Source organism: Leuciscus leuciscus (assembly GCF_965113295.1).
Source record: "Leuciscus leuciscus genome assembly, chromosome: 22".
Taxonomy (NCBI): Eukaryota; Metazoa; Chordata; class Actinopteri; order Cypriniformes; family Leuciscidae; genus Leuciscus; species Leuciscus leuciscus.
In genome coordinates this window covers 3,296,116-3,321,940 of record NC_138746.1, presented here as the reverse complement: position 1 = coordinate 3,321,940, position 25,825 = coordinate 3,296,116, and the positions used below count along the sequence as shown (strand labels likewise).

Below are 25,825 nucleotides of genomic sequence, written 5' to 3'. Positions count from 1 at the left end.
CAGTTTTGCATGAATCTTGTTTAATGTATTTTGTTGTTGTTGATATTTTAACTAGAAAACAAGACAAAAATACTAATTATGAATATGATTTTTTTGCAATTCATGTCAGTATGTTACAGTATTCCTCAACTCTAATGAAAAGAAGATCCATATCACAGTGTCTCTAGTCTAGTGGCTTATTAGAAAGAAAAAGAAACATACAAGATACACACACATTATCCTTAACAAAACACATTTTCACGCTGTTTTGTTTTACTATGAGAGTTTCTCAATAAATCTCTCTCTGCTTTTTGTCCCAGCGCTACGAGTGGGATGCAGAGCCAGTTAAAAAACAGGGAATGCCTCGGAGACCTGGAGCTCTGCACAAATGTATTTTGTGAGAGAAATCCATTCTTGTCTGCTTGGCATTTTATATACAAGAAACGCTGTTCAAAAACAAAGCCGGCATCACTTTCCCCGAGCAAACACACCTGCCCCTCTGGGTGCTTTCTAAAGGCTGAACAAAAGCACTTATATCTGCATAAAATCTTTTATATGACTCAATGAGCACAGCATACAAAACACATCATGCGTTAGAGAGCCAATTACAGTCATTCATACTCTGATAGCGCTCACGACACGCTCCGAGAATCCTGCTCTTTCCCAGTAGGAGTGGAGAGCACTCGATCTACGACGCTGTTCATAAATTAAGTGGAGGCGGAGATATTTTGCAGACGTAAGCACAGAGACATGGTTGAGTTAACGTGGAAGTGAAACAGAGAGAGGGAGAGCCGGGAAAAGGTCAAAGCTAATGGCTAACACCACACATATAGTTCGTGCATTTAAGAAAATCGTGTCTATCCATCACCAGTTAATTCGTAATATAGATAACCACTGACCCTTTCAGACGATGTCATGGTGGTGCATTTGACTTTCAGAAATGTTCTTAGGACATCTTAAGCTTATCCTGGCGGAGAATCTCCCACTAGGACAAGAAGAGGGGACCAAACACATTTATCTGATAAATAATAGAGAATAATAGAAAAGCATGCACCTTAAGCACTAATAAGTTGGCAGAACTAAAAAAAATTTGACTTAATTTCAAATCATTATTAAGCTGACTCGTGCATTTTGATTGGATTAACATCATATTAACTCAAATCTGATTTGAAGCTTGTGGCATATAAACACACCTTTATTTAGACTTCATGTAAACACTACGTACGGATTCATCAATCGAAGTTATTTCATAAAAGTCCATATAAATGTAGTCTTCAAATTTCGCAGTCCATCCTCAATCTAACCAAAAGCTCTACACTGTTCACCAAAATGAAGACCTACAAACCTGCAACATATAAATCCCAACATAGCAGAAGATTAAACACCAAAACGTCTTTCCCTTTATTAATCATGTGCAAAAGCACTCAAAATACATTTCATTTCAACATTTATTCTCCTTACGCAATCCGACGGAAAGCATGCAGGGAACTAGAAATCTGCTGCAACTCATTCAGTTTATGTTCAGCTTAATATAATCATTTATTGAGTTCACTTAACTTTTTCCTGTTAAGTACAATGAACTTGCAGTGATATTTGAGGGAAAATAACTCTTTTCATTTGGTTAATTTCACTGTTTGTCTTTGTGTCTCAGACTAAAATTCGACTTATCCTAAAATAAAAGAGGAATAATATCTAAAATATCTAAGAGATTTAATGACATTAACTTCACAAACTTTAGCAAATACAAGGACTCTTTCTCAAATGTGCTTATACACTGTAAAAAAAAAAAATAAAAAAAAAAAAAAAAAAAAAAATAAAAAAACTGGTGAGAAAATACTATTTTAGTCTTTCTTCTTCAAAATGTCACATTTAATTCATTGTGTTTCTGGGCATTTCTTTGTAAAAAAAAAAAAAAAAAATAGTGTAATATAGTACCTTTTAAATACAGTTTTGTTTCCCTGGACAAAAACCTGTAAAAGTGCAAAATAAATAAATAAATAAAAATAAATAAATTCCGCTTTCCAGTTTTGTTTGCAATTAGCATCAGACGGCCAGTAACTGGGCTGTGACGGCCCGTGTGTCTGCCAGCTGAGACTGACTTTGCTCACACTAGATGCAAAAGCTCTTTGATTCTGTGAAGCACACGCATCTAAATTTACACCGGCACATGGGAGGGAACACCATGTCCAATATATGAAGAATAGTGCTGATGCACTGCAGAGTTCTCAAGCTGAATCTCCTGACAGTTTTCAATTTGATGAAAAGATGCTAAAAGTTTCAATAATGCTCAGAAGTGCAGGATCTGCAAAGCTCCTGAGCGCTTCAGTAATGACCCTGTACTATATTACAGAAACAGGGCAAGTGCAGCCATACTGAGCTCTTACCAACAATTCAATCAAGGATTCATTTTTAACAGGAAAATCCACTTAGGTGAATATTGCAAAAACAAGCCATCCTCCAGCACACACACACACACACACACACACACACACACACACACACACACACACACACACACACACACACACACATATAACCTATACAAGCAGGACGATCCAATAAAATATGCTTAATTATCAAAGGTACAGTCATATCATATCATATCATATGCCAGTGACTCTTAACCTTTCAATAAAAATGTCTTAATTCTTGAATGAATGAAACAACATCTTGTGTAATCAGTTCTAGTTTCACAAGTAAAACAATGGAAGAATCTTTCATGTACAGTATGATAAGGTTGACAACATATAATTTGTTAGGGTTAGTTACATATAATCCATCCCAGTTGTCTTTTTTTTTTTTTTTTTTTTTTTAGATTGAACAATATATTCTTAATCCAAAAAGGACAAAAAAAAAGCACCACACTAAAAAAAAAGTCCATATGATGTGTTTGTTTCTCACACAAAACTTTATAGTCATTTACGGATTGATACTTTTTAGTGCTTTCTTGTCCTTTTTGCAGGTTGACAGCTCTTTTTTACTTTGTCATTTATCGTGCTTCTCTTTCTTATTCATTATTCAGAATTTCACCTTTTGTTCTCTATGGCAGAACGAAAGTTAAAGGGTAACTCTCGCCAAAGTGAAACCTAAGGTCTTTTTGTTAATCTACCCGAGTCAAACTTTCGTGTAAAAGCATAATTAGAATGGAAACGTCACTTATAAGTTTGACCGTATTTTTGTTTTCGGTCTAATTGGCTTGTGAATGGGAGTCACTTCTATGATAGCATCAAAATCGCTATTTTTAAAACACTAAGAAGGCTCGACACAACATGAAACTGTGCTGGAAGTATCACCAGAGGCTCTACACATGAACTCCAGCATTGACTACATTGTTTGTGTACACAGAGTTTACTAAAAAGAAAGATTTTGAACCACTCACTGTAGCTGTTGTTGTTTCCGTCCGCCGGCATTTTGACAGTCAAAAATAGTCAAACTCCGAATGCAACGTAACAGGGAGGAGAGTGAGGATGGAAAGCTCCTAAAGCTTAGTTCCATATAAATTCACGGATAATTTGTTGTTTTGTCGTTAGTGAAAATCAATATTGACCTTGTATTTGAAAAAGGATCCTCATATAAGAAGCAATACTAACATTCAGAGTCAGTTCATTCGCATTCGGAGATCGACTATTTTTGACTGTCAAAATGCCGGCGGACGGGAGTTGTTCAAAACCTTTCTTTTTAGTAAACTCTGTGTACACAAACAATGTAGTCAATGCTGGAGTTCATGTGTAGAGCCTCTGGTGATACTTCCAGCACAGTTTCATGTTGTGTCGAGCCTTCTAGTGTTTTAAAAATAGCTATTTTTGATGCTATCATAGTAGAAGTGCCCCATTCACTCCCATTCACAAGGCAATTTGACCGAAAATGAAAATACGGTCAATCTTAAAAAGGTGGCGTTTCCATCCTAATTATGCTTTTACACGAAAGTTCGCCTCGGTTAACAAAAAGACCCTATACTGTAGGTTGCATTTTGGCGAGAGTTAAACAGGTTTGAAATGACATGAGGGTGAGTGAATGAAAGCAGAATTTACTTAAATGCTACAAAGTAGTACAAATAATGATAGATGATATTTACACTGTAAATAGCAACAACAAAAAAAGTATTTTCTTTGCACTTCATGTAAATAGTTGTTAGATAGTATTAGCACCTCAGTGTATTGTAGTATATTATTAAACTGTATGCAATAACAACAACAGATTCAGTGCACATGATTATGTTTATTAAAATCATAAATGGATGCTGCTTTATTGGGACATTACTTGTCCTGATCCCTAAAGCACTCGGTCACAGTGATTTTGCCAAGACATGTTCCTGGATCAGCATATTTTGTCGATCCTAAAACAACATTCCTGTCTGAACATTTAGTCTTAACCTTATCCCTACCTCTAAACCTAACCCAACTCATCCCTAAAATCAGAGGGAAATGAGAGGTGGATAACACTGATGTAGAAGCACTGGTTGTAAGCTTAAACTTGACATAACCTGTAAACTTCTCCCTCAAATCTGATTGGTTGATTGGAATGTTGTTCCAGGATCAACAAAGATGTGGATCCTGGAACATTACCAAAGCATCCTTACACCTAACCCTACCGGTTAAACACTCTATTCCCATTATTAGGCGCTTTATTCCCACTTTACCTCTCCAAGCTGATAAGTGATGGGGAAAAGGGAGAAGAAAGAGTTTGGAAAAAGGAGGATTCGTAATTCTTTTATAATTTCAACCGGCTCAATCAGACATTGGTGTGTGAGTTGGTGTAAACAGCCTCTTGGCTTATTTGCTTTTTGTGTAAATATTCACTACATTACTTTTTTGGGGGGGTGAACTCTCCCTATAATGTTGGATTATTGGCTCGCCACTCCGAATATTAGTTCTGTGTGAAAGTGCATCTCTTCTGACCTTTCTGATCAAACCAGTGTGCTGGATACTGATGACATTTGTGTTTCATCATTTCAGCTTCTGCCTTATTCTGAATAGTAATAATTCAGGCAAAAAGCATGAGGAGTGGAGAGGCACATTTATGAGGCGATGTTTTGATCTGTGGGTAATGCTGTGACAGCATCAAATCTGTGGTTTTACTTAAGCAATTGGTGTTGTCTACAGAGCATACTGTATATGCTGTGCTGTGTGTGATTTATTCTCTGTTGAGCGGGAATCAGATGGGAACGCTCCGCATTGAGATTTATTTACAGCCTTGGTGTGTTTGCCAGGCCGGATCACGAACATGGATCGAGACAGAAAGGATGCAGGGCAGAGATAAATGCACAAATGGGACAGGCATTTGTTCCTGACACTGATTTGTCACCGTGTGGGTGTTTGTGTTTGTCTGTGTGCACATGCATGTATACAAAAGATGTTTTAGGCTACAAAATGCAAAGATTGGAAAGAATATCAGTTTTGAACCAGTTGTCAGTTCAGCATTTACATTAAGCGCTTACAGGATTAAAGATGGCAAAAAAATGTTTTAGTGCTGCTCTTCTCTTCTCTATGTGACACATTTCTGAGTGAAACTGCTTCTTGAAGAGGAAAAAATGTAGGGCGGGACTTCATTTAGTCCACCAGGAATTGATTGGATGGTTTGCTATTGGTGGAACTCATGTGAGTGACAGGTTGCCCCGCCCTCACGCCAGCAAACACATCATCAGAGAAGAGATGCTGCAAGAGGGAGGGGAAATTATTTTAATCAAAGATTACGAAGGCATATGAATTAAAATAAATTATGATGTGCACGGATAAATCATTCATACTAAATACAGCAATATTCCATTAAAAAGTAGGAATTGTCCATTTTGATTTTATTGTGACTTTAACAATTTGTATCCATATACTCTCAGCCACTCAGTTTCTCATCCACTGTAATGGAATAAATCGCATATCCTGCGTGATAGACAGTTTTAAAAGGCTAAATTAACTTTACGAGCATTAACATAAATGAACATAAAACATCGTACCGGTGGTGAAAGCAACGCAACAGTCACATGACCGACATTTATGCCGCTTGTGTCCTTTTGTAAGGACATTAATCAGACTGAGTGAAATTAAATTTCTGTGACTAAAATGCATCATAATAAATGCTAAGAAAATCTCCAGTATTTCCAAAAAATAACATAAGAATTCCCATGTCTTCATTTATTATAATATAAAGGGCATGTAGATCTCACCAAACCTGTCAATAACATGTCCAGGTCACCCCAAAAAACATGTCATTTTTACCCAAAGATCAAACATATATATATATATTGACACTTTGACACTTCTTTAATCACGTTCTGTCTCATTAAATCTCGTTCAGTATCTGTGCTGAGGACACACTGGTGAGAACAGCACACTCGCCTTTTATGTGGATACACGCCCTCTTCCATTTTTAACTTTGACATTTTCCAGCCCTCTGTTTTTACAGAGCGACCCAGGAGATCAGAGAGAGAGAGAGAGAGAGAGAGAGAGAGAGAGAGCGAGAGAGAGAGAGAGAGAGCGAGAGAGAGAGAGAGAGAGAGAGAGAGAGAGTGTGTGAGAGAGAGAGAGAGAGAGAGAGAGCGAGAGAGAGAGAGAGAGAGAGAGAGAGAGAGAGAGAGAGAGAGAGAGAGAGAGAGAGAAAGAGAGAGAAGGTGCTGCTCTCTGCTCCAGGTTTTCTGATGATAAGCAGAACTATAAATCTTGGCTATACTCAGAACAGAATATACTACCATATTACTAGTACTATATTTTGCAGCCTGCAAGCATGTTTATAATGCACAATATGCACATTTTCTAAGCTTGGAATACTTGGATGACATTTGCCAAAAAGTGCCACACACAACAGAGCAAACTGAGAGCAAACTGAGAGGAAGGTTGAATTACACAATGGCAATGTGACGAATAGAGCGCTACAGGGATGTCCATTTTGTGAGATTATCAGATTATTGCAGAAAATAAGGCCTGTGACCAACAAGTTTCTTATACATTTTGTTCATCAAAATAAATAATCTTCCAAATTTTTTTATTTTTTTTCAGATTATTGCAGAAAATAAGGCCTTTGACCAACAAAAGTTTCTTATACATTTTGTTCATCAAAATAATCTTCACAAATGAACACAACTTTTATGAATTTTACAGGCTTAATACAATCGGCAAATGTGTGATATCACAGATCCCACAATATCTAACCAGCCATTTTTGGAGCTTGATTAAATAAATGTTTTGTTTATAATGAGGAGGACTATATGAAGCTATGAAACTGGCAGACCTACAAAGACCTCTTATATATCAACAGATCAAGACAAATCAGATTTCTCATGTCATGACCCTTTTAATGTCCCGGACAACCTCTGTAGTCCCATTTAGTCATTTGTCAACCACCATTTAAGGCACACGGAAAAAAATATAATTCTAAAAACTCATTTCTGGGTTCCTGCAGCACTATTACCTCAAGCAATAACAACTATGAAAAAAAAAAAAAAAAATGTTTTCATTATTTGATCAGACTGCCAAATGTGAAGATGTTTTTACACAAAATTGGATTAAAAAATAGCATTAAATTTGAAATGATAACAGGATGTACTGTAACAACGGTGTAACAAAATACTGATTTAAAAGGTTCATCATCGTGCATTTCTTACAGGTGAATCTCCCAAACCATTTCCAGGTCACATTTGACCTCAAAATCAAAAGAAGAAAATTAGAAATTATATTATTAGTAATGGAAATATTGAGCCTATTTCAGGACCAATGATACTTATGATACTTAGGCCCATTTCCACCCATATTTTCATTACTGCAATCATGCAGAAATGTTACTTTTGAGGTTATTTTTAATTGCTAATCAGATTCTCATTACTGTAACACGATGATTTTTCATTTATGATTTTTTGTGCATTGCAGTAATGAGAATATGAGATGTAAATGTGCTTAGTTGTCATAAAAACATAGACTTAATTTTCTTTATGCAAACAAATATATATATATTTTTGAGTTCAGGGTAAAATACAACCCAGACATGTTCTTAACAGCTTACAGTATACAGTAAGCAGAACCCTACTACTACTATCGCTGCTATTTCCAGCATTGCACTCGCTGTATTATATAAAGATAGCTTGGTAACCACATTTCCCCTTCTAAACGAAACATGCTTTTCATTAACCCAGATGATGTTTTAATGCATAATGATGGCGAATCAATGTATCATAAGTCCCTTTTTCATAAGTGAAGTCCATCAGTGCAAACAGTGTGTGATTGAATACAATGAAATCAATAAGAGGGACAGGGAAGAGAGGGAATCATTCCTCTGCATTAGCGGAGCAGGTTATATTGATAGATGAGTGTGAGGAGAAAGAGAACATCGCTGAGGAGACAATGATGCATGATCCAATCAAAGCGTGGTGTAACCGGAGCCAACTGCACTGATTACTACGCCAGGAGAGAAGACACGAGAGAGAGGGATGGAGGAAAACGGAGAGCTGCAACGGGAATCCCCCAGGTTTACACGTCAAACAGCGTTAAAGGAGAAATTCACCCCAAAAAAGGAAAACATACGGTCTTACTAACACAATCAAAAAAATTACCATTTGCATTGCACAGTTTCAAAATAAATAATAAACTTAATTTGACGCATATTTGTCAGTCATACCTAAATGAAATCATGTTTTAAATGAGCAAAGTTCAAAAACGTATGCATTAAGGTGTACTAGCTACAGTAGTTTATTGTTGCATTATCAAATCATCTTCATTGAACATAGATTGGATCCATTTAACATTCAACGGGCCAATAAAAAAAACATAAATAAATAAATCAGAACAAAGATATACATATGAAATAAACAGTGCTTTTCAGGCAGGTCTAACTAGCCTGGAAATCCAGACCTAAATCTGAAAGATTAATGGTCTGGCATCGACTAAAGAAAATCGGCCAGCTCGAGGTGCGGCACCAAGCATGCATTTGAAAATCTCACTGCACGCAATTGGATAACACTACGACCAATCACAACAATAAACCCCATATGCTTAGCTACCAGCGGAGCTAACTGGTAGATTATACTCTTACCGTATCCGGTCGGCAAAAACGTCCTTCTTGCAAAGGAACGATTCGAGTGCCGTCTTCTGTTCCTCTTTTAGATAAAAAGCCAAGTCTAACTCGTTCATTGTAGCGGCCAAAGCCGTTTCAAACAACTGGTGTTCATCCATAGCCATCTTGCAATGTTTACTAATGACTTGGACGCCGCAGCGCTGTCATCATCTGTTTAGCTCCGCCTATATCAGATAACCCGATGTGATTGGTGCAGCTCGGATACAAGGGCATATTTAATGAGCCTCATTACTCGACGCCAGAGTAACTCGCTGAGCAAATATTTAATGAGCATCATTACTCGACGCCAGAGTAACTCGCTGAGCAAATTCAACTTGTGCTCTCGCGAGAACTCTGGATTTCCAGGGTAAGGTCTAACAGTAGTTTTCAGGGACAGAAATTAAATAAAGCAATCAAATGTAAGATAACACAAATATATATTAATCTTTATTTAGTTACAAAAGTTATAGTCAAGAGCAGAGTGATTTTTGTTGTTGTTTGATTAACATAAAAAAAGACAGTCTAAACATTAGGCTGCTGTCACTTTAAGAGCTGCACAGATCCAATAGACTAATACACACGTGCGTTTTATTCCTCAACTGTTTACGTTCACTTAAGCCAAAACTACTAGGATACTCACCAAGATGAGCAATTTAATCATTTTGAGTGAATTTGTCAGTTCAAGCGCAAGAGGAAGCGAAAGAGAGCTCAATTCAGTATTTGCGTGCTGTCTAAAACATGGCTTTCCGGGATGTGTGTGCACACAAAACTTCTCACAAAGCGAGTACCAAATTGAGTTCTCGTTTATATCTTCTTGCGCATGAATATTTAAAAACACGTGTATAAACTTTGGTGAAGATGCAGCACTGGCCTCATCGGGACAGTGACAGTTACAGATGCACCAGTCCGTGTTGTCCAGTGCTGCTATATTATACAGGTTTCATTTTGTTTTAGGAAGTATTTAATTATTTTAGCCAAAGAAAAACATTGGAAAAATTATGCAACAGACATTATTCAAATCAGTGCCTTCACGCAGTTAAAGGTGCTCTTAGCTTTGTCACAGGTTTTTTAGGCGAAATTTTTTTTTGTCACATACAGCAAACATCTCCTCACTATCCGCTCGCTGCCTGTCCCCTGAACACACTGTAAAAAAACGCGGTCTCTGTAGACAGCCCAGGCTCCACAAACAGCAACAAAAACAGACTGGCCCAGCCTGGACCATGAAACATAACAAACAGTGTTCCAGCCAATAACCAACAAGAATGATATGGAAGTTACCTAGAGGAGAGATGTCCTAGACAACGACATCGACTAACGTTAAAAATAGGGGTGGTTAATCTGTCTGATTTCCAGATTCGATTCGATTACGATTATTGAAGTCCCGATTCGATTACAGTCGATTTTCGATTATTAACGATTCTCGATTAGCAATTATTGATTTTCCATTTCACAACAGTAAACGAAAATACACTACAAAGTGATTGCAGTATTAAAAAAGTCAGCTGCTGAATTACTTAACTCTTTTATTGAGTAACAACAACTCAAAGCACTTTCTGTGTCGTGTAGTTATAACTTCAGAATTATTTGTATGTAGCTTATGTTCTGTAGAACACGGAAATGAATACATCACATTGTGTTGTGACTCATCAAGTTGAACTAAACAATAACAAATAAATGAAAGGCTTATTTCCTTTAGGAAGTAGATCAGAACCAACATTCTGTAGAAATTGGACAATTTTCTTCTAGAAAGACAAGGTGTTGAGGTGGAAGAAGACTGCAGGTTGCAGTCGAAACATGTCAAGGTAAAGAAAAAGGTTTTTCTCCACCTGAACACCTTGTCTTTCTAGAAGAAAATTGTCCAATTTAATCATTAAGAAGACAAAATGAACATTTTTGAAAAACTTACTGTAGCTTCAATTAGTAACATACAAAGCCACTCTTATACACAACTAAATAATAAAGAGTTATGACTTGAAATGTTTGCTGTATACTACAATCAAAAACAGCTTATACAAAAAAAGTGAATGAACATCTGCAGAGAGCACAGTCAAAATGTAACTTTTTGTGACTGAAATTGCACATATTGCAGTATAACAGATCGGTTTACACAGTGTACTGATGTGAAAACTAAACAATACAGAAAGCAGCTCTCATACAAAAATACTAAATAGGTAAGAATGAAATTGCCAATTTTACATACGTTAGCTTTTAACGAAGAAGGTGCCGTTCGAATTTGGCGCTCAGCCATCATGAGTCTGTTATGTATGTTCGCGACTCTGTTATGTGCGCGTCTATGTTATGTGCACGCCACAGACTGTCCGCGCACTGCACTTCTGCTTATAGTTCCGCCTTTTGCGTTCTGTCAATATTACGTTATTAGAAAATATATATATATATATATATATATATATATATTTTAGAAAATCGATTTTTTGACATTTGTGAATCGATTCAGAATCGTCCACGTCCGCATCGCGATGCATCGAAGAATCGATTTTTTCCCCCACCCCTAGTTAAAAATGGTATATTCTTGAGAATTTTGAAATGGCCGACACACGACCAAAGAGATGACGTTCCGATGAAGAAATTACAAAGAAGAGGGAAAAGGAGAAGGAACGCACGAAGTTCGGCAGAAGGGCTTCCAATCCGACATTCAGGAGGCTCTGTTTTTGCTGGACAGGGCAAATCCAGTTTGGTTTTTCCAAATGGTTCATGACTGTTTCAGGAAGCACGGAAGGGAGGGGGAGGGGACCAGGGGGGCACTGTTTCATAAAAATCTGAAGCTTCCCCGGGCGCCGCCATTGATTAGCGGACCATCCCCTGCTGTTAGCATTCCATTGACTCCCATTCATTTTGGCGTCACTTTGAGAGCGAATAACTTTACATCTGAGTAAAGTTAAAGACTCCATTTGTCCATTATTTATTTCTAAAGAAACACGAAAATGTTTAAAAAAATACTTTGTATCTTATGTTATGGCCCCGTAGAAGAAGTTTTTGTAAAAATAGGCTAACGATTGCGTCATAACCACGCGACTCTCTGTCGCACAGTAGAGAGATTACCGTATGGACAGGAGGAGCTCGCGGGCAATCGGGGGGACGTGGAGGCAAAATGACAAAATAATTAATCAGAATACTTAGCAAAAGTTTCTCCTGCTCCTAGCTCGTGGACACCTCCTACTCACACTCTCCGTCTCTGCAAGTCTCGGAAGGGAATGATTCAGATTTCTCTCGGCACAGCTACTAGAAGACAGACGGGTTGCTCACGTCACATCTACGTCGTCAAGCTCAGTGTGAGTCTGCGCAGTACGCTCGACCATCAGGAAGTGAGAGCTTCTAATTGACTTCACTCTTCTCCGTTGAATCCAATGGGGTCGCTGTGTCCAGTTTATCTACTGTCTATGGAGGGGACGGGATGAGGAGGAGGGAGGGTCGAGCTAGCCTCTCTGTTTTATTGACAATACTTCGAACGTCAACAAGAAGTGACGTCACCCAGCATCGCTTAGAGCACCTTTAAGTAATTAAAACCATCGGCATTGGCCTTTTTCATCGGCGATATGCTGATGATTTTAAAATGATTAAAAAAATTGGCCGATAAATATCGGTGCATCTCTACACATATATACTTACAAGGCAACAATATCAAGTAAAACCGGACAAGAAGGGATGATATCCATTCTAAAACCCTCATGTAACACAGAGGAAGGATCTGCTTACGGGACTCCCAGGTGTGTCTTCTCCAGAGAGTCTGTGGAAATCAGTCTCTGTTCAGACAGGCGTGTAATAGGCAACTGTACGTATCTGATCTATCATCTTCCTCCAACCAAACCCAATAGATCATCACACGGGTCAAAAGAAGGAGATGGCCAGATCCAGGCTCATTTAAAACTGCTTCGTCAACTCATTTTTGCCAACTTGCCTTTTGACTTTTATATATCTGTTAGAGTCTGATAAAATGTTCCAGCAGTCAAACACTAGTGTCATAGTTTTATATCAGGCCAGAAACTGTTCATTTAGTTCCCACTGGGAATACAATTCACAAATGAGATCTTCCTTATTCCTTATATCTCAATTGCTCTCATGGCAGTAAGATTAAGTGGAGAGCTTCAGCAACGGCGGAGACTCGGATGTTTGAGAAAATAATTTCAGAAGAGAAAAGTTTCAGATCTCAAATTGCCAAGATACCAAAAGTCTGCAATTAAAAATCAAAAATCTCACAATGAACTCACTCAATTCTCATTAAATTCTGCCAAGAAAAAAATGATCTGAGCTGCTATCCACATCAATTTATAGCTTACACTCTTACGTTATGATAGCAATCAACACATTTCTATGTTATTTTAGGAAAAAAACATCTAAGATAAAGTTGATGCATAAATGAAACATACTAATTGAGAACTCTATTCTGTCTATTCTGCAATACAAGTCTCCTAGACGAGCCAGCAAAGTTCATATTTATGTACACAGCACACACACACTGCAGTTGCCTCCACACACTGATAATTCATCATTCAGACAGTCATCTAAAATATTAAACTGTAATATTTCTTTGCAATAAACAACAATACAAATCACCTGACTCGTTTGTGTCTACTCGATTTATTTCTCCTAAGGAATTGTAGAAGAAACGAATTTGAAACTTGTATGAAAACCTTACTTCCAACTTCTAACCCTTTCATTCTCATGCTGTTCTCAAAATAAAACACGATAAACATCTTACTGGGGTCCAGGTCCAGTGTAAAAATGGAAAAAGATAAAAATAGGATTAAACTAAATTTAAAAAAAAAATATTTAGATTGAAATAAATAAATCTAATAAAAAAATTATTTTTACAGTCACAATAAAATATTTTTTTTTATATCATTGCAGTATTTATGATAAAAAATAAAAAAAAGTATCTGTGCACATCATTCTTTTTCTTAATTCATGTGACCGTAATGACCAAAACAATAACTTTCCCTCCCCTCGCAACAACATCTCTTTACTGGCGTGAGGGCGGAGCAACCTGTCACTCAAATGAGATCCACCAATAGCAACCCACAAACCATCTAGGCATCCAATCAATTCCCCAAAGACGAAATCAAGCCCTGTCCTACATTGGTTCTGGTTCCAGAAGCCAGAAACAGTACAGATAAACACATCTAACAGTACAGGGAAAAAAAAGTGTAATAATGTAACATAATACAGGAAAAAAATTACTATTAAAAATATGTGTTAAATATGATTTGGAAAATATTTTCACGTATATATACTATTAATTTTTCAATGTATAAACTGGCATAAAATTAAAGGAAAATGTATATATTTTTGGATGGGGGTCACTTGCACAAGGATAGTCATATTTATTGTGTGTCTGTGCATCTGGAAGATTGAAAACCTCTATACTATAGACTACACATGACATCTAACTATCCATTTGAAGGCTGTCTCCTTAATGAAATAAATGACAAAGTGAACAAAAACAGGCAAGTAAGGTTAATAATTTTTAAACAGTGGTTCTATTAATAGTATGAGACCTGTTCATGCGTTCTGGGCAGTAAAGAAGCTCTCCTGTCTCGCTGACGTGAGTGATGAGTGATGGTTGTAGCCTGCAGAAACGTCTCCAGAGCTCTGCATCACACACAACTGACAGCATGTTACTAACCGCCTGTCTTACACAACGTTTCCTCTCACCCTGAGCTGAAGCTGCTCTAATACTTCAATTTTGCATGAAGACCAAAATATGTCTGCTCACAACCACGAACAGAAATAGAATAAATAGGTCAAATCAAGCACTGTGACTTTCGTTCTGTCTAAATTAAATGATGCATCCTAAAAACTTTTGTTTTCAATCAACATACATCTTGTTTTTTTGGGGTGGTGGTGCACATAAGTTATACAAATTTTCAATGTAAGTACATTTATGCTTTATGTTCACTATACTGTTCAAAAGTTTGGGGTCAGTAATATATATATATATATATTTTTTTTTTTTAAGAAATACAGTATATATATATACATATGTATTCCACAAGGAAACATTTATTCATAAAAAAAAATCTAAAATGTATCACAGATTCCACAAAAATATAAAGCAGCACAACTGTTTTAACATTGATAATAATCAGAAATGTTTCTTGAGCATCAAATCATCATATTAGAATGATTTCTGAAGGATCATGTGACACTGAAGACTGGAGTAATGAATAAATTACATTTTTAAACATATTCACATAGAAAACAATTGTAATAATATTTCACAATACTACTGTGTTTTTGTTCATCAAATAAATGCAGTTAAAAACTCTTACCGACCCCAAACCTTTGAATGGTTGTTGATATAATATAATAAAAAAGTAACATTTACTCAGTTCAATTACAGTACCAGTTCGAGCTCTGAATGCCTTTATTAACTTCCTTGGTTACACTTTATTTTCGATATTCCACTTCAGATTACTTCTAACTAAGTTACTTTGCAACTACATGTCAACTAGCAGTCATTAGAGTATTAGTAGACTGTTAGGTTTGGATTAGTAAGTTGACGTACTTGCAAAGTTACTTATAGTCAGTAGAATGTCTAAAGTGGACCATCGAAATAAAGTGTGACCAATTTCTTTAACATGTTGGGTTACACTTTATTTTAAGGTGATGGTTTTATTGTGCTTACTCAAATAAGTACTAAAAGCTTGTTGAGCGTTGGCTAATAAACTCACCTGAACACAACTGTGTATGTTTGATTGCACAAACACCAGTGTAAAGAGTTTGTTGCACGCACTAATTTGTATCCTGAGGATGTTTTCCAACAAACAGAATGATTAATAATTACTTTAAAATTCAGATTGTCATTATTGTTTGAGGAATAATTGATTGAATCAATGATGCATCTGTGAATAAAATTTTTTTCCCCCCATTATAATGTCTCAGTCTGATTGTGACTCACTGTGTGTGAAATGGCAGAGTTTCGCTTAGATGAGGAAGAAGTGTTCGAGAAATGACAAATGTTCCATCATGACAAAACCCAAGCACCTCTCATTCACGGGCTTTGAAGCTCTTCTGGAGGCGGGAGGGATATAGAGACTTCACACCGAGATGAAAGGAAGATGGAGACGTATCAGTGCACAAAACACACATTCATTCAAGCTTAGTTGGTAAATAAAGCAGAATTATACTTATTGCTTTTTAGTAGTCCTGTAGAGCCAGACCTTTCCCTGCCAGCATGTAACTCGACAAACCACATTCGCTTTGTTTTACATTTTGTTTAGAGGCCGGTTAATATGATAATGCTCTACAAAAAAAAAATTACAAACTGTGTAAGAACTGTGTTCAAAAATAAGTGCTGTTTCTTATAAACTAAACGATATAGGGGAGAGCGGGGCACAACCTAATGCTTTTTGACTTTCTCAGTTTGTGTAAATCTACTTATGGTTCAGAGTATTTATTTTTTCCCACATTAATTTCCCACATGTCTAGTACAATTATGTGGTTTTGTTTTATTAATACAGTATATACTTTTTTCTTGACATACCCCGAAAGAATGGAAGTGAAATGTGACAACATGCCCCATAGGTGGGGTACATTGTAACAACTGTGGGGCACATTGTAACATAACATATGACAGCTTAAAATGTTATCTGATCTAATAAAAAATATATACAAAACAAACTAAAATATTTTCTAAATAAAAATACAATTAAAAAACTTTTTCATATAAAATAATGGCAATTTTTAATAATTAAATATAAACAAATTTTTGAGTTTTGACTATGAACACATGAAAACACAGCTATACAACATAGTTCAAAAAAAATAAATAATTAGTCATTTCTAAACATTGACTCTCAGTCTTTATTCACCTTTTTCTCACGTTTTCACAATAAAATTAATAAAAGTATAGAATATAATAGCATATTTCTAATAGGGGCACATTGTAACGCAGTGTTACAACATGCCCCCGCCTGCTCAACTGGGATTTAAACCCAGCTAGTGTCTTCTGCTAGTTAGCGAAGCATTAAAGAACTATCTCAACTGTTAAATAACATATTGGAGATTAAAATAATATCAGATTTGTCTTATTTTAAATAAACACAAAAAATAGAGATGAAAAATTTACTTAAGTAAGAAATTTACTTTTGCTATGGTTTAATAAATGTCTATGGATATCTTCCAAAAAAAAAAAAAATTTTGGCGGAATTTTTTTTTCTATATAGTGTTGATATGGCAACTAGTAAATACACAAAGTTTCGTCATCCAAGCATGTGCGGAAGTATTTAAAACAAGCGTGTTACAACTAGCTCCGCGTTCCCCTAGTTCTGCTGATGTTCATCAAGATTACTTTCAGCCAAGTGTCTATGAGAATGCAACAAACCTCCAAACTTTGATAAATCCAATGATTAGTTGTTCATTTTATCAACATTGTCCATAAAACCAGCCAATCAGACTTGAACTCCCAAACTTACAACCTACATTCTGCCTTCAGATCAAATGGTGCAACCAAATTAAGCACAGAGTTAGTTACAAACTAGCTAGTGGTTACTAAGCCTCTATTGTGGACTTTACGCTCCAATTTATTTGAGAACATACAAATGGCTTGTGCAACCCGACCCGAATCCTGGCCTTTTTGAGCCTGAAACTGAACGGCACCCATTGGCTTCAGTTTTCATCTGCGAAGGCGACCACTGAGTGTCATGCAAGCGTACAGTGACAGTCCTGCTGAATACATTACTCTGAGTTGAAAGAACTACAAAGTGCAAGGCTATTGATTATTCACTGCCGATGGAAAGTGTAAAACAGGAGCCAAGGGCTGTAGGAAGCAAATACACAATAACCAGGGGGTTGCCTCGAAGGGGTACTTGCTCTTTAGTGACCTATAACCGGGTAAATGTTATCCAGGACATGTGGGCATCAGCACATTTGGTTTTTGGGACATGAGCCCCACAGCAAACTGCAAGCCTGAGGGTTCGTCCTGAATGCAGAAGTCCAGCAGGGAGTTGGCTCGGCCGCCTGGTGCCCGAGAGAAAGAGTCAACACTAGAGGGTGTTTGTTGCTCTTCAGAGGACTTATGCTGGGGAAATGCCAATGGAAAAGTGAAGTCTCTGCAGAGAGCGAGGAAATGTTGTCTTGGCAAGGCAAAAGTGCGCTGTGAGATTCAATGAAAGGTCATGGGGTCAAGCAAGGAGCCTGAGGCTGTTGCTGCCAAATACAAATAGCACTTGCTGACTGTACTATTTTCCATTTATGTGTCCTGTAGAATTATTCTAGGTATACAGTGTTAAGGTCCGTCCGTTCACACCAAGGATGATAAAGATATAGTTTAAAAATAATTCCAAATGCAATAGAGTCCACAACTTTAACGATAACGACACAGAGGAACAATATCATTGGAATCACTTTAAAATCCCAGCTGATGAGTGATAAAAACATTGACAGCCAATCAGAATCCATCCTGCTCGAGCATTAAGATTGCATTTGATATCAGTCTTTGGGGAAAATATGCTTTTAAACAGTAAATATGTGACGAAAATAACAATTGCACCAGTTCACCACTAGATTATGGTTCACCCCAAAAATAAAATACCTTTTATCCTTCCTCATGCTTTCTTTTATGACTTACTTTCCTCAGTGGAACACAGGAGAATGTTCTCACATGTCACTTCCATACAATGAAAGTGGACAGTGATTTATACCAACAAGGGAAAAACAAAAGCATCATAAACGTAGTCCTTATGATTTGTCACACAAAAGTTTTAAGCAAGTTACAGACTGAAAACCATTATTTATTTAAAATATTACCCTAGTTTAGCCACAGCCATCACATTTAATTTATACATTTGCATATTCAAATTTGGCCCATCGAGACTTAATAAATAATAAGTCTGTATATGTGCTAGCACTATTGAGATTTGAGATCTGTCGTGGCAACAAATAAGCCCATGTCCTGATCAACTTCCACTGTACTTTCGTAATCATAGAAGAAATAAAGCCGGTTTCACTTTATTTTGATTGTCCCTTTAACACATTCTGTTAAATATGAGTAACATTGCACATACATGTCTACTAACTCGCATTAGTAGAGTATTAGTGGTGGTTAGTGTTGAATAAGTTGACATGTACTTGCAAAGTTACTTATAGTCAGTTGAATATCTGTTTGGGAGCATATAAATAAAGTTATTTTAATAAAGTAAAATAAAGTTAGCAGATAATACTCTAATGACTGCTAGTTGACATGTAGTTGCAAAGTTACTTATAATTAGTAGAATGTCTAAAGTGGACTTACTCAAATACTTACTTACTCAAATAATTACTAAAAGCTTGTTGAGTCCTTGGCTAATAAACTTACCTGAAGACAATTGTGTGTTTGCAGTTAGCATATAAATAAGCAGTTACGGAGAGTTAGTACTTTCAAAGTTACTTATAGTCGACAGAATGTTCAAAAAGGGACAATCAAAATAAAGTATTACCATAAAGTCATATGAATTAGAAACAACATTAGCAGACATTTAATCGAGCATATCTTTTTAAGAAAAGCTCTGAAATCGTTTTTCTAATAGCCCAAGAAGATAAATTGAGAATAATTATTCCCATTAAAGAAAATCATGCATTTTGGTGACTTACCTATAGTGGACACCACTGTCCCAACAAAATAAAACGCCCCTGTAAAATCCCATCTGGGTCGAAGAGCATCGACCCGAGCTCCAGCAGCAATCGCAACCTCGTACTCTTTCAGGAAGGAGCTCAGATCCTGCAAACTGATATTGAACGTGTCACTGAAGTTCAGGAGGGTCCGGTTCCAGCGCCCGTGTGCCCGCAGCTCGGACGGCCTCTCGATGGCGGAGAACACCGCAGCGCCACACAGCAAATACACGATGATGAGCAACGCGAGCAGCAGAAAGCGCCCATTGTCTTCGTTAATGTGAAGGGAGCGGCAGCCCTGCATCATCCAGATCTCAGCACCACCGGCGCGGTGGACAGCGACCAATGCAATGACATGGATCCACTACACCTGCTTCTTGAGGACACTCCGAGACCTCCTAACATAACGTTAATGATATGTATCAAACACTTCAGATAAGTTTTAGATAAGAGAAAGCCTTCATTTAAGACGCTTACCAGCTTCATTTATCCATTTGCCATTTTCAGTGACATGAATCCTCTAGCGCTGCTGCTGCCTCTGCTGCTTTTGGACACTCCGGTCTTCTAAAGGATATTGCACAGATATTTGTATCAAACAAGAAAGATAAGTCTTGGAAAAGAGAGAAAATTAACTTTCCAAGTTCATACTCTTTATTTTGCTTTCTTCTGTTTAAGAAACGCATGAGGCAACCAATTATGAATTTTATTTATAAATATTGTTGCATTCTAAATAGCCTGCCTGAATCCTTCAAAGGATACATTTCCATCAGATACACCACTTGTGGATCCGCTTTAGCAGATATAGTTTAAATAACTAGACTCACCCTCGCGCTCATTAAAGTAGTTCTACATCCATCTCCGTCTCCATCCCATGGATTGCTTATCCACATAAATCCACCTTTAAACTGTTCAGTTGCAGGCTAAAATCCCCAGCCGATGAAATTCCCAGACTCCTGGTTGTGTTTTATTGCAGGGATGCAGCAGCAGTGTGTTCTCCTGCTTTTCCATGTTGCGGATGAAGCATCCAGCGCATCCTTTGGGTCGCTGCGCAAAATCTCTCGTCCCGTGAATCACATTAATTTTTGCTTCTGTGAAAGATACAGCGGGGTCAATGCAAATAAAGACATTTAGTGACCATTTGAGCCATTTGCACTTTTTTTTGTGAGGCAGATCTCCAGTATATTCGCTGTGGGATGTGTGATGCCCGCAGTCCTAATGAGGCTGATCTTCAGATCAGATCTGTGCGCATAGAGTACAACTATGATTTACACTACAGTAATGTTGGCAGCTACAGTGCTTGTTATTTTACCTGCTTGACGTTTAACAAAGTTAGATGCCTTTTAACAGTTTGACCTTTAACAAAGTTATTTAATATAGGATAGTAAATCTATAGGCAATAATTTTTTCTTTAACAGTCATGCAGTTTTACGTCGCATTTCCTTATCATAGGCTACCTAGAAACACTTGATGTTATTTTCTACTTTGCCTGTCTTTTAGTAGGCACAACAAATATCCTTTATTCCGTCCTGGTGTTTGAATTATTCAAATCTTTTTATTCCTTTCATTTTTGTTTTCGATGTTGAATTGAAAAGCGCGCTGTGCTTTTCCCGCCCTTTTCCCACAAACAGCTCACGAGATCAGAAGGGAGCGCCAAAAACATCTACGATGAGGTGAAATGTGTCGACAATAACGTGATAATGGTAAATGTTGATTCCATCCCTCAGTAAGTCCATGTTGCGCCCCTAACGCACGCCTTGCCTTGTCACAGTCTCCCCACAAATCACGAGGAAACTATGCGGCACGCGCTTCTACAACTGCCGCGCGCACTATTAGAGCCGCTCGAGCGCACCGCGGTAACTGGAAGAGGTGGGCTTGTTATTTCTGACAATTAATCGATGGCATAATTACCTGTGGCCAGCATCACCACTGCCAACTGTGAGTCCAGAGACAGAATTAGATGAGTCTGACTCCAATCCAATGCAATGGCTGGCATGTTTAAAATCCAAAGTGTTAACTGCTAGATAATCTCTCAGGTCATAGGCCTACAACAGATGTCATGCTATGTGAAGTTAAGTTATTAATTACTGATTAATCTAAACGAAAACCATCTACTTAAAGGAACAGTGCACTCATAAAATAATCATTGTATCATTTACTCACCATTTGTCCAAACACTATTTACTTTTTTGGTAACACTTTTGTTTAGGGTCTCAATTCTCACTATTAACTAATTGCTTATTAGCATGCATATTACTATTGGCTGTTTATAGCTAAAGCACATATTAATGCCTTATTCTGCATGACCATATTCTACATCTCTTAATCCTATACTCAGACTTAAAGGGTTAGTTCACCCAAAAATGAAAATTCTGTCAGTAATTACTCACCCTCATGTTGTTCCAACCGTGTAAGACCTTCGTTCATCTTCGGAACACAAATTAAAATATTTTTGATGAAATCTGAGTGCTGGGTCACTCTCCATAGGCTGCTAGGTGGCCCAAACTTGCTGGCCCAGAAAAGTTATTAAAGAGATCGTTAATATAGTCCAAGTGACTACAGTGGCTCAATCTTTGTGCAAAAACAAACAAAAATAACGACTTTATTCGACTATTCATTTCCTTCTCTCTGGGCCTCGTAGTGTTTTTGCGCAGCGCGTCTGTGTTACACGTCACCACGTACGCTCACTATTGGCCGACGCTGGTCATGTGTGTGACGCGCAGCGCAAAAACACTACGCGAACCAACTAGAGGCCCAGAGAGAAGGAAATGAATAGTGGAATAAAGTCGTTATTTTTGTTTGTTTTTGCGCACAAAAAGTATTCTCGTCGCTTGATATACTTAAGATTGAGCCACTGCAGTCACTTGGACTATATTAACAATCTCTTTAATAACTTTTCTGGGCCAGCAAGTTTGGGCCACCTAGCAGCCTATGGAGAGTGACCCAGCACTCAGATTTCATCAAAAATATCTTATTTTGTGTTCCGAAGATGAACGAAGGTCTTACGCGGTTGGAACAACATGAGGGTGAGTAATTACTGACAGAATTTTAATTTTTGGGTGAACTAACCCTTTAATAACTACCTTACTAAGTATTAATAAGCAGCAAATTATGAGTTTACTGAGGCAAAAGTCATTGTTAATAGTTGGTTAATAGTGAGAATTGGACCCTAATCTAAAGTGTTGTAATTTTTTTCTTCTGTGAAACACAAAATGAGATGTTTTGAATGCCAAAGCTGCTTTTTTTCCACACAAATTTCCACTCCAGGTTTTTATTGATCGGATCGATGAGGGAAAACATGTAGATTAATTTTATAAGGTAACAGTATGTGATCAAGCTGTGTTGAGATAAGATGGGACATGAAACAGTTTGAACAACAGAACAACAGTTTATAAGCCCCAAGTTGATTGACCAAGTTTAAACATAAAGAAGCTCAATTATTAGTGAGTAATAGTGACTGTCAAGTTCAAAAACAACAACAACTAAGAACATCATTGAGTGCTTGCAAATGTGTGAATTTAAAATTGTAATGCACTGAAAATATTCCCCTCTGTCACACATCATTCATGTTTGTGCATATTCAAACGTGGTGATTATGAGACATGCAAGACTCAATGACAAAAGTAGGACATATCACCGATGTCCAATTTAGCCTGTCCCATCTTGAGGCAAAGATTTGAATATGAACAAAAGCATGAGATTTGAGAGCTATGATTGAGGGGAAGATTGAATGATTTGGAATTTATGAACAGTAGAGCATTGGCGCTTGCAACGTCAAGGTCATGGGTTCGATTCCCAGAGAAAGCAAGAACTGATAAGAATGTAAATGAGTACCTTGAAATGCAATGCAAGTCGCTTTGGATAAAAGCGTCTGCCAGATGCATAAATGTAATGTAAATGAATTGTATGTTGCTTTGGCTAAAAGCACCTGCCCAATAAATAAATAATGACAGCATTGTACAGTTTGGTAAACCATTCTTATGTACAGATGTAGTAGTCTAACACTTAACAGATGGAAAGACAAAGGTTTAAAATAAATCACTTGCCGTAAGGAGAAGGTCGCCCTGGAACGAGAGTGATTGCGATCACCGATCTCTTCTATCAACAATGTGTCCTTGAAAAAAATCACTTAACCCCATTTTACTCGAGGGGAGACATGATACTCCATTCATCAGATTACCAATATCCCTTTCTTCTCTGGAGTCTAATTCAAAGCTTCACGTCTGATACAGAAGGCTCGTTTGAATACATACAATTTAGTTAATCATAACATTAAACAATGTTAATCAAATCTATCTATCTATCCATCCATCCATCCAATCAAATATAAGAACATTTGTGCACTAACCATGTTAACTCCTTTGGGGGAATAAAATAATTTACTTTCATCCTCATTGCACCCATGTTGTCTTTCACTTACACACACACACACACACACACACACACACACACACACACACACACACACACACACACACACACACACACACACACACACACACACACACACACACCTGCTAATAATCTAGTATACGGCAAGGATGATGATGTAGCATCAACATGGATAAACAATGCCTCTTTAAAAGCACACATTGTATAATGCATAGCATTCTTATATGTGGCTTATGAAGTGTCTGGTCACATTTTTTGGCGATGAATATGTTTTTACACTGTTTTGTTGGTCCTATGATAAATGCATGAATGTAAATGTACAGTAATTGAATTATTTATAGCGATTTTCTCTGTTGTTTAACTGTTGATATCCCTTCTATCAGGAAAACACAGAGACCCATTATTGTATTGCTCCTTTTGGTGTGTTGTGGTGGGAAAATTTGATGGAGAATGAAATGTTTTTTTGTGGCAAAGAAGCTGTTTTAAGAAGATGGAAACTTTTGTTATAAGAAAGGGTCAAAAGGATGCTCAAAACTGCAACCAACAATTATCAAAATCAAACTTTTGCACGAAATGGCACACACTTCATTCATATTACCAGATTTTTGTCTAACCAACTACACACTGTTGGGCGTAATGAAAAGCACTCTCATCTTTAGTATGGTTTGCCATAATACTAAAATAGTTCAAATTGTAGAAAATTCTTCAGATTGTTCACATGCACAGAAATATTTGCAGATACACACACACATGCTGTTGAAACATTTTATTAAATTTTTTTATTCATCAAACAAGTCAGTGCAACATATGCACAGGAGATATATTTACATTGGACTGAACAAAAATATGCTCACAAAAAGCAGTATACTGAAAAAGATTGAAGTGTTAACAATTAACCATTGAGGTGTTTGGTCAGGTGACACATGTATCGGCCAATCAGATCATGTAGTGTCATTTTGAATGGCAGTGTTTTGAAATGGCAAACATGTGACTTTATGTCAGATTGTTGTGTGTTATGCAGAAAACCGTGTTCAGTGTGTTTAAAAAGTGCCATTTTGAATTGCAAAATGTGTGTAAAGCAGAAAATGTGTTTAGACTTTTGGAGACTTAAGAGGTTTTGCTCTCCGTGTGTCATTTTAAATAATTGTGCTGTGCATGTCATTTTAGTGTGTTAGCAATTGGAAAAAACTGTAAATAATGCTTAGCACAGTACTAATAACAGTCATATGATTGGCTCAGATCATTATCAATCACCAGATTAGTAACCAATAACAGTGGTTATATAATACAGTGGTATAATATAGTCATGCATAGGCATATACTGTATTTTTCGACTTGGCTGGGAACAATGTGAAAAATGCTGATGAGAAAAGAGGAGACAAAATCTGCTTCTCTACTCTATTGATGCTGCACAGACAGAGAACATATGGTTGCATCCATCACTAACTTGTCAAGATTCCCCCTGAAAGTTGCTTTTTATAATTACCTGAGCGATTAAATGACAGTGCGTCTCTGGGCTGACGGCAGCGGAGGGGCTGAGATAGATAGATCTGTGGAGAGGGAGGCATTGGGAAAGTCTATCGATCCAGTGTCATTCTGCAAAGAACAGGCGGCAGAGTCAGCTCTCATCTACAGATACAGCACACACACACACACACACACACATACAGTATACGCATTCATCTGACTGAGCAAATTCACTGCAAATCTGCCGATCGTACCCTGGAAATCCAGAGTTCTCGCGAGAGCACAATGAATCTTTCAGATTTGGGTCTGGATTTCCAAGCCTGTTTTGCACAATAGTTTGATATACTCA

General features: G+C 37.2%; 1 protein-coding gene across 2 annotated transcripts in view; it reads right to left on the bottom strand.

Annotated features, from left to right (window-relative positions):
* Positions 1-20,917, bottom strand: part of kcnk12 (potassium channel, subfamily K, member 12) — a 41,565-nt gene extending 20,648 nt beyond the window's left edge. The window contains exons 1-3 of one of the 2 annotated variants that reach the window (XM_082153443.1): positions 20,445-20,917; positions 20,098-20,184; positions 19,603-20,018 (exon numbers count right to left, since the gene is read on the bottom strand). In XM_082153443.1, the coding sequence (XP_082009569.1) occupies positions 19,603-19,927 (325 nt within the window). In that variant the 5' untranslated portion in view covers positions 19,928-20,018; positions 20,098-20,184; positions 20,445-20,917. The remainder of the gene's footprint in view (positions 1-19,602; positions 20,019-20,097; positions 20,185-20,444) is intronic. The other variant, XM_082153444.1, reaches the window with a different exon arrangement.
* Positions 20,918-25,825: the final 4,908 nt, after the last annotated feature.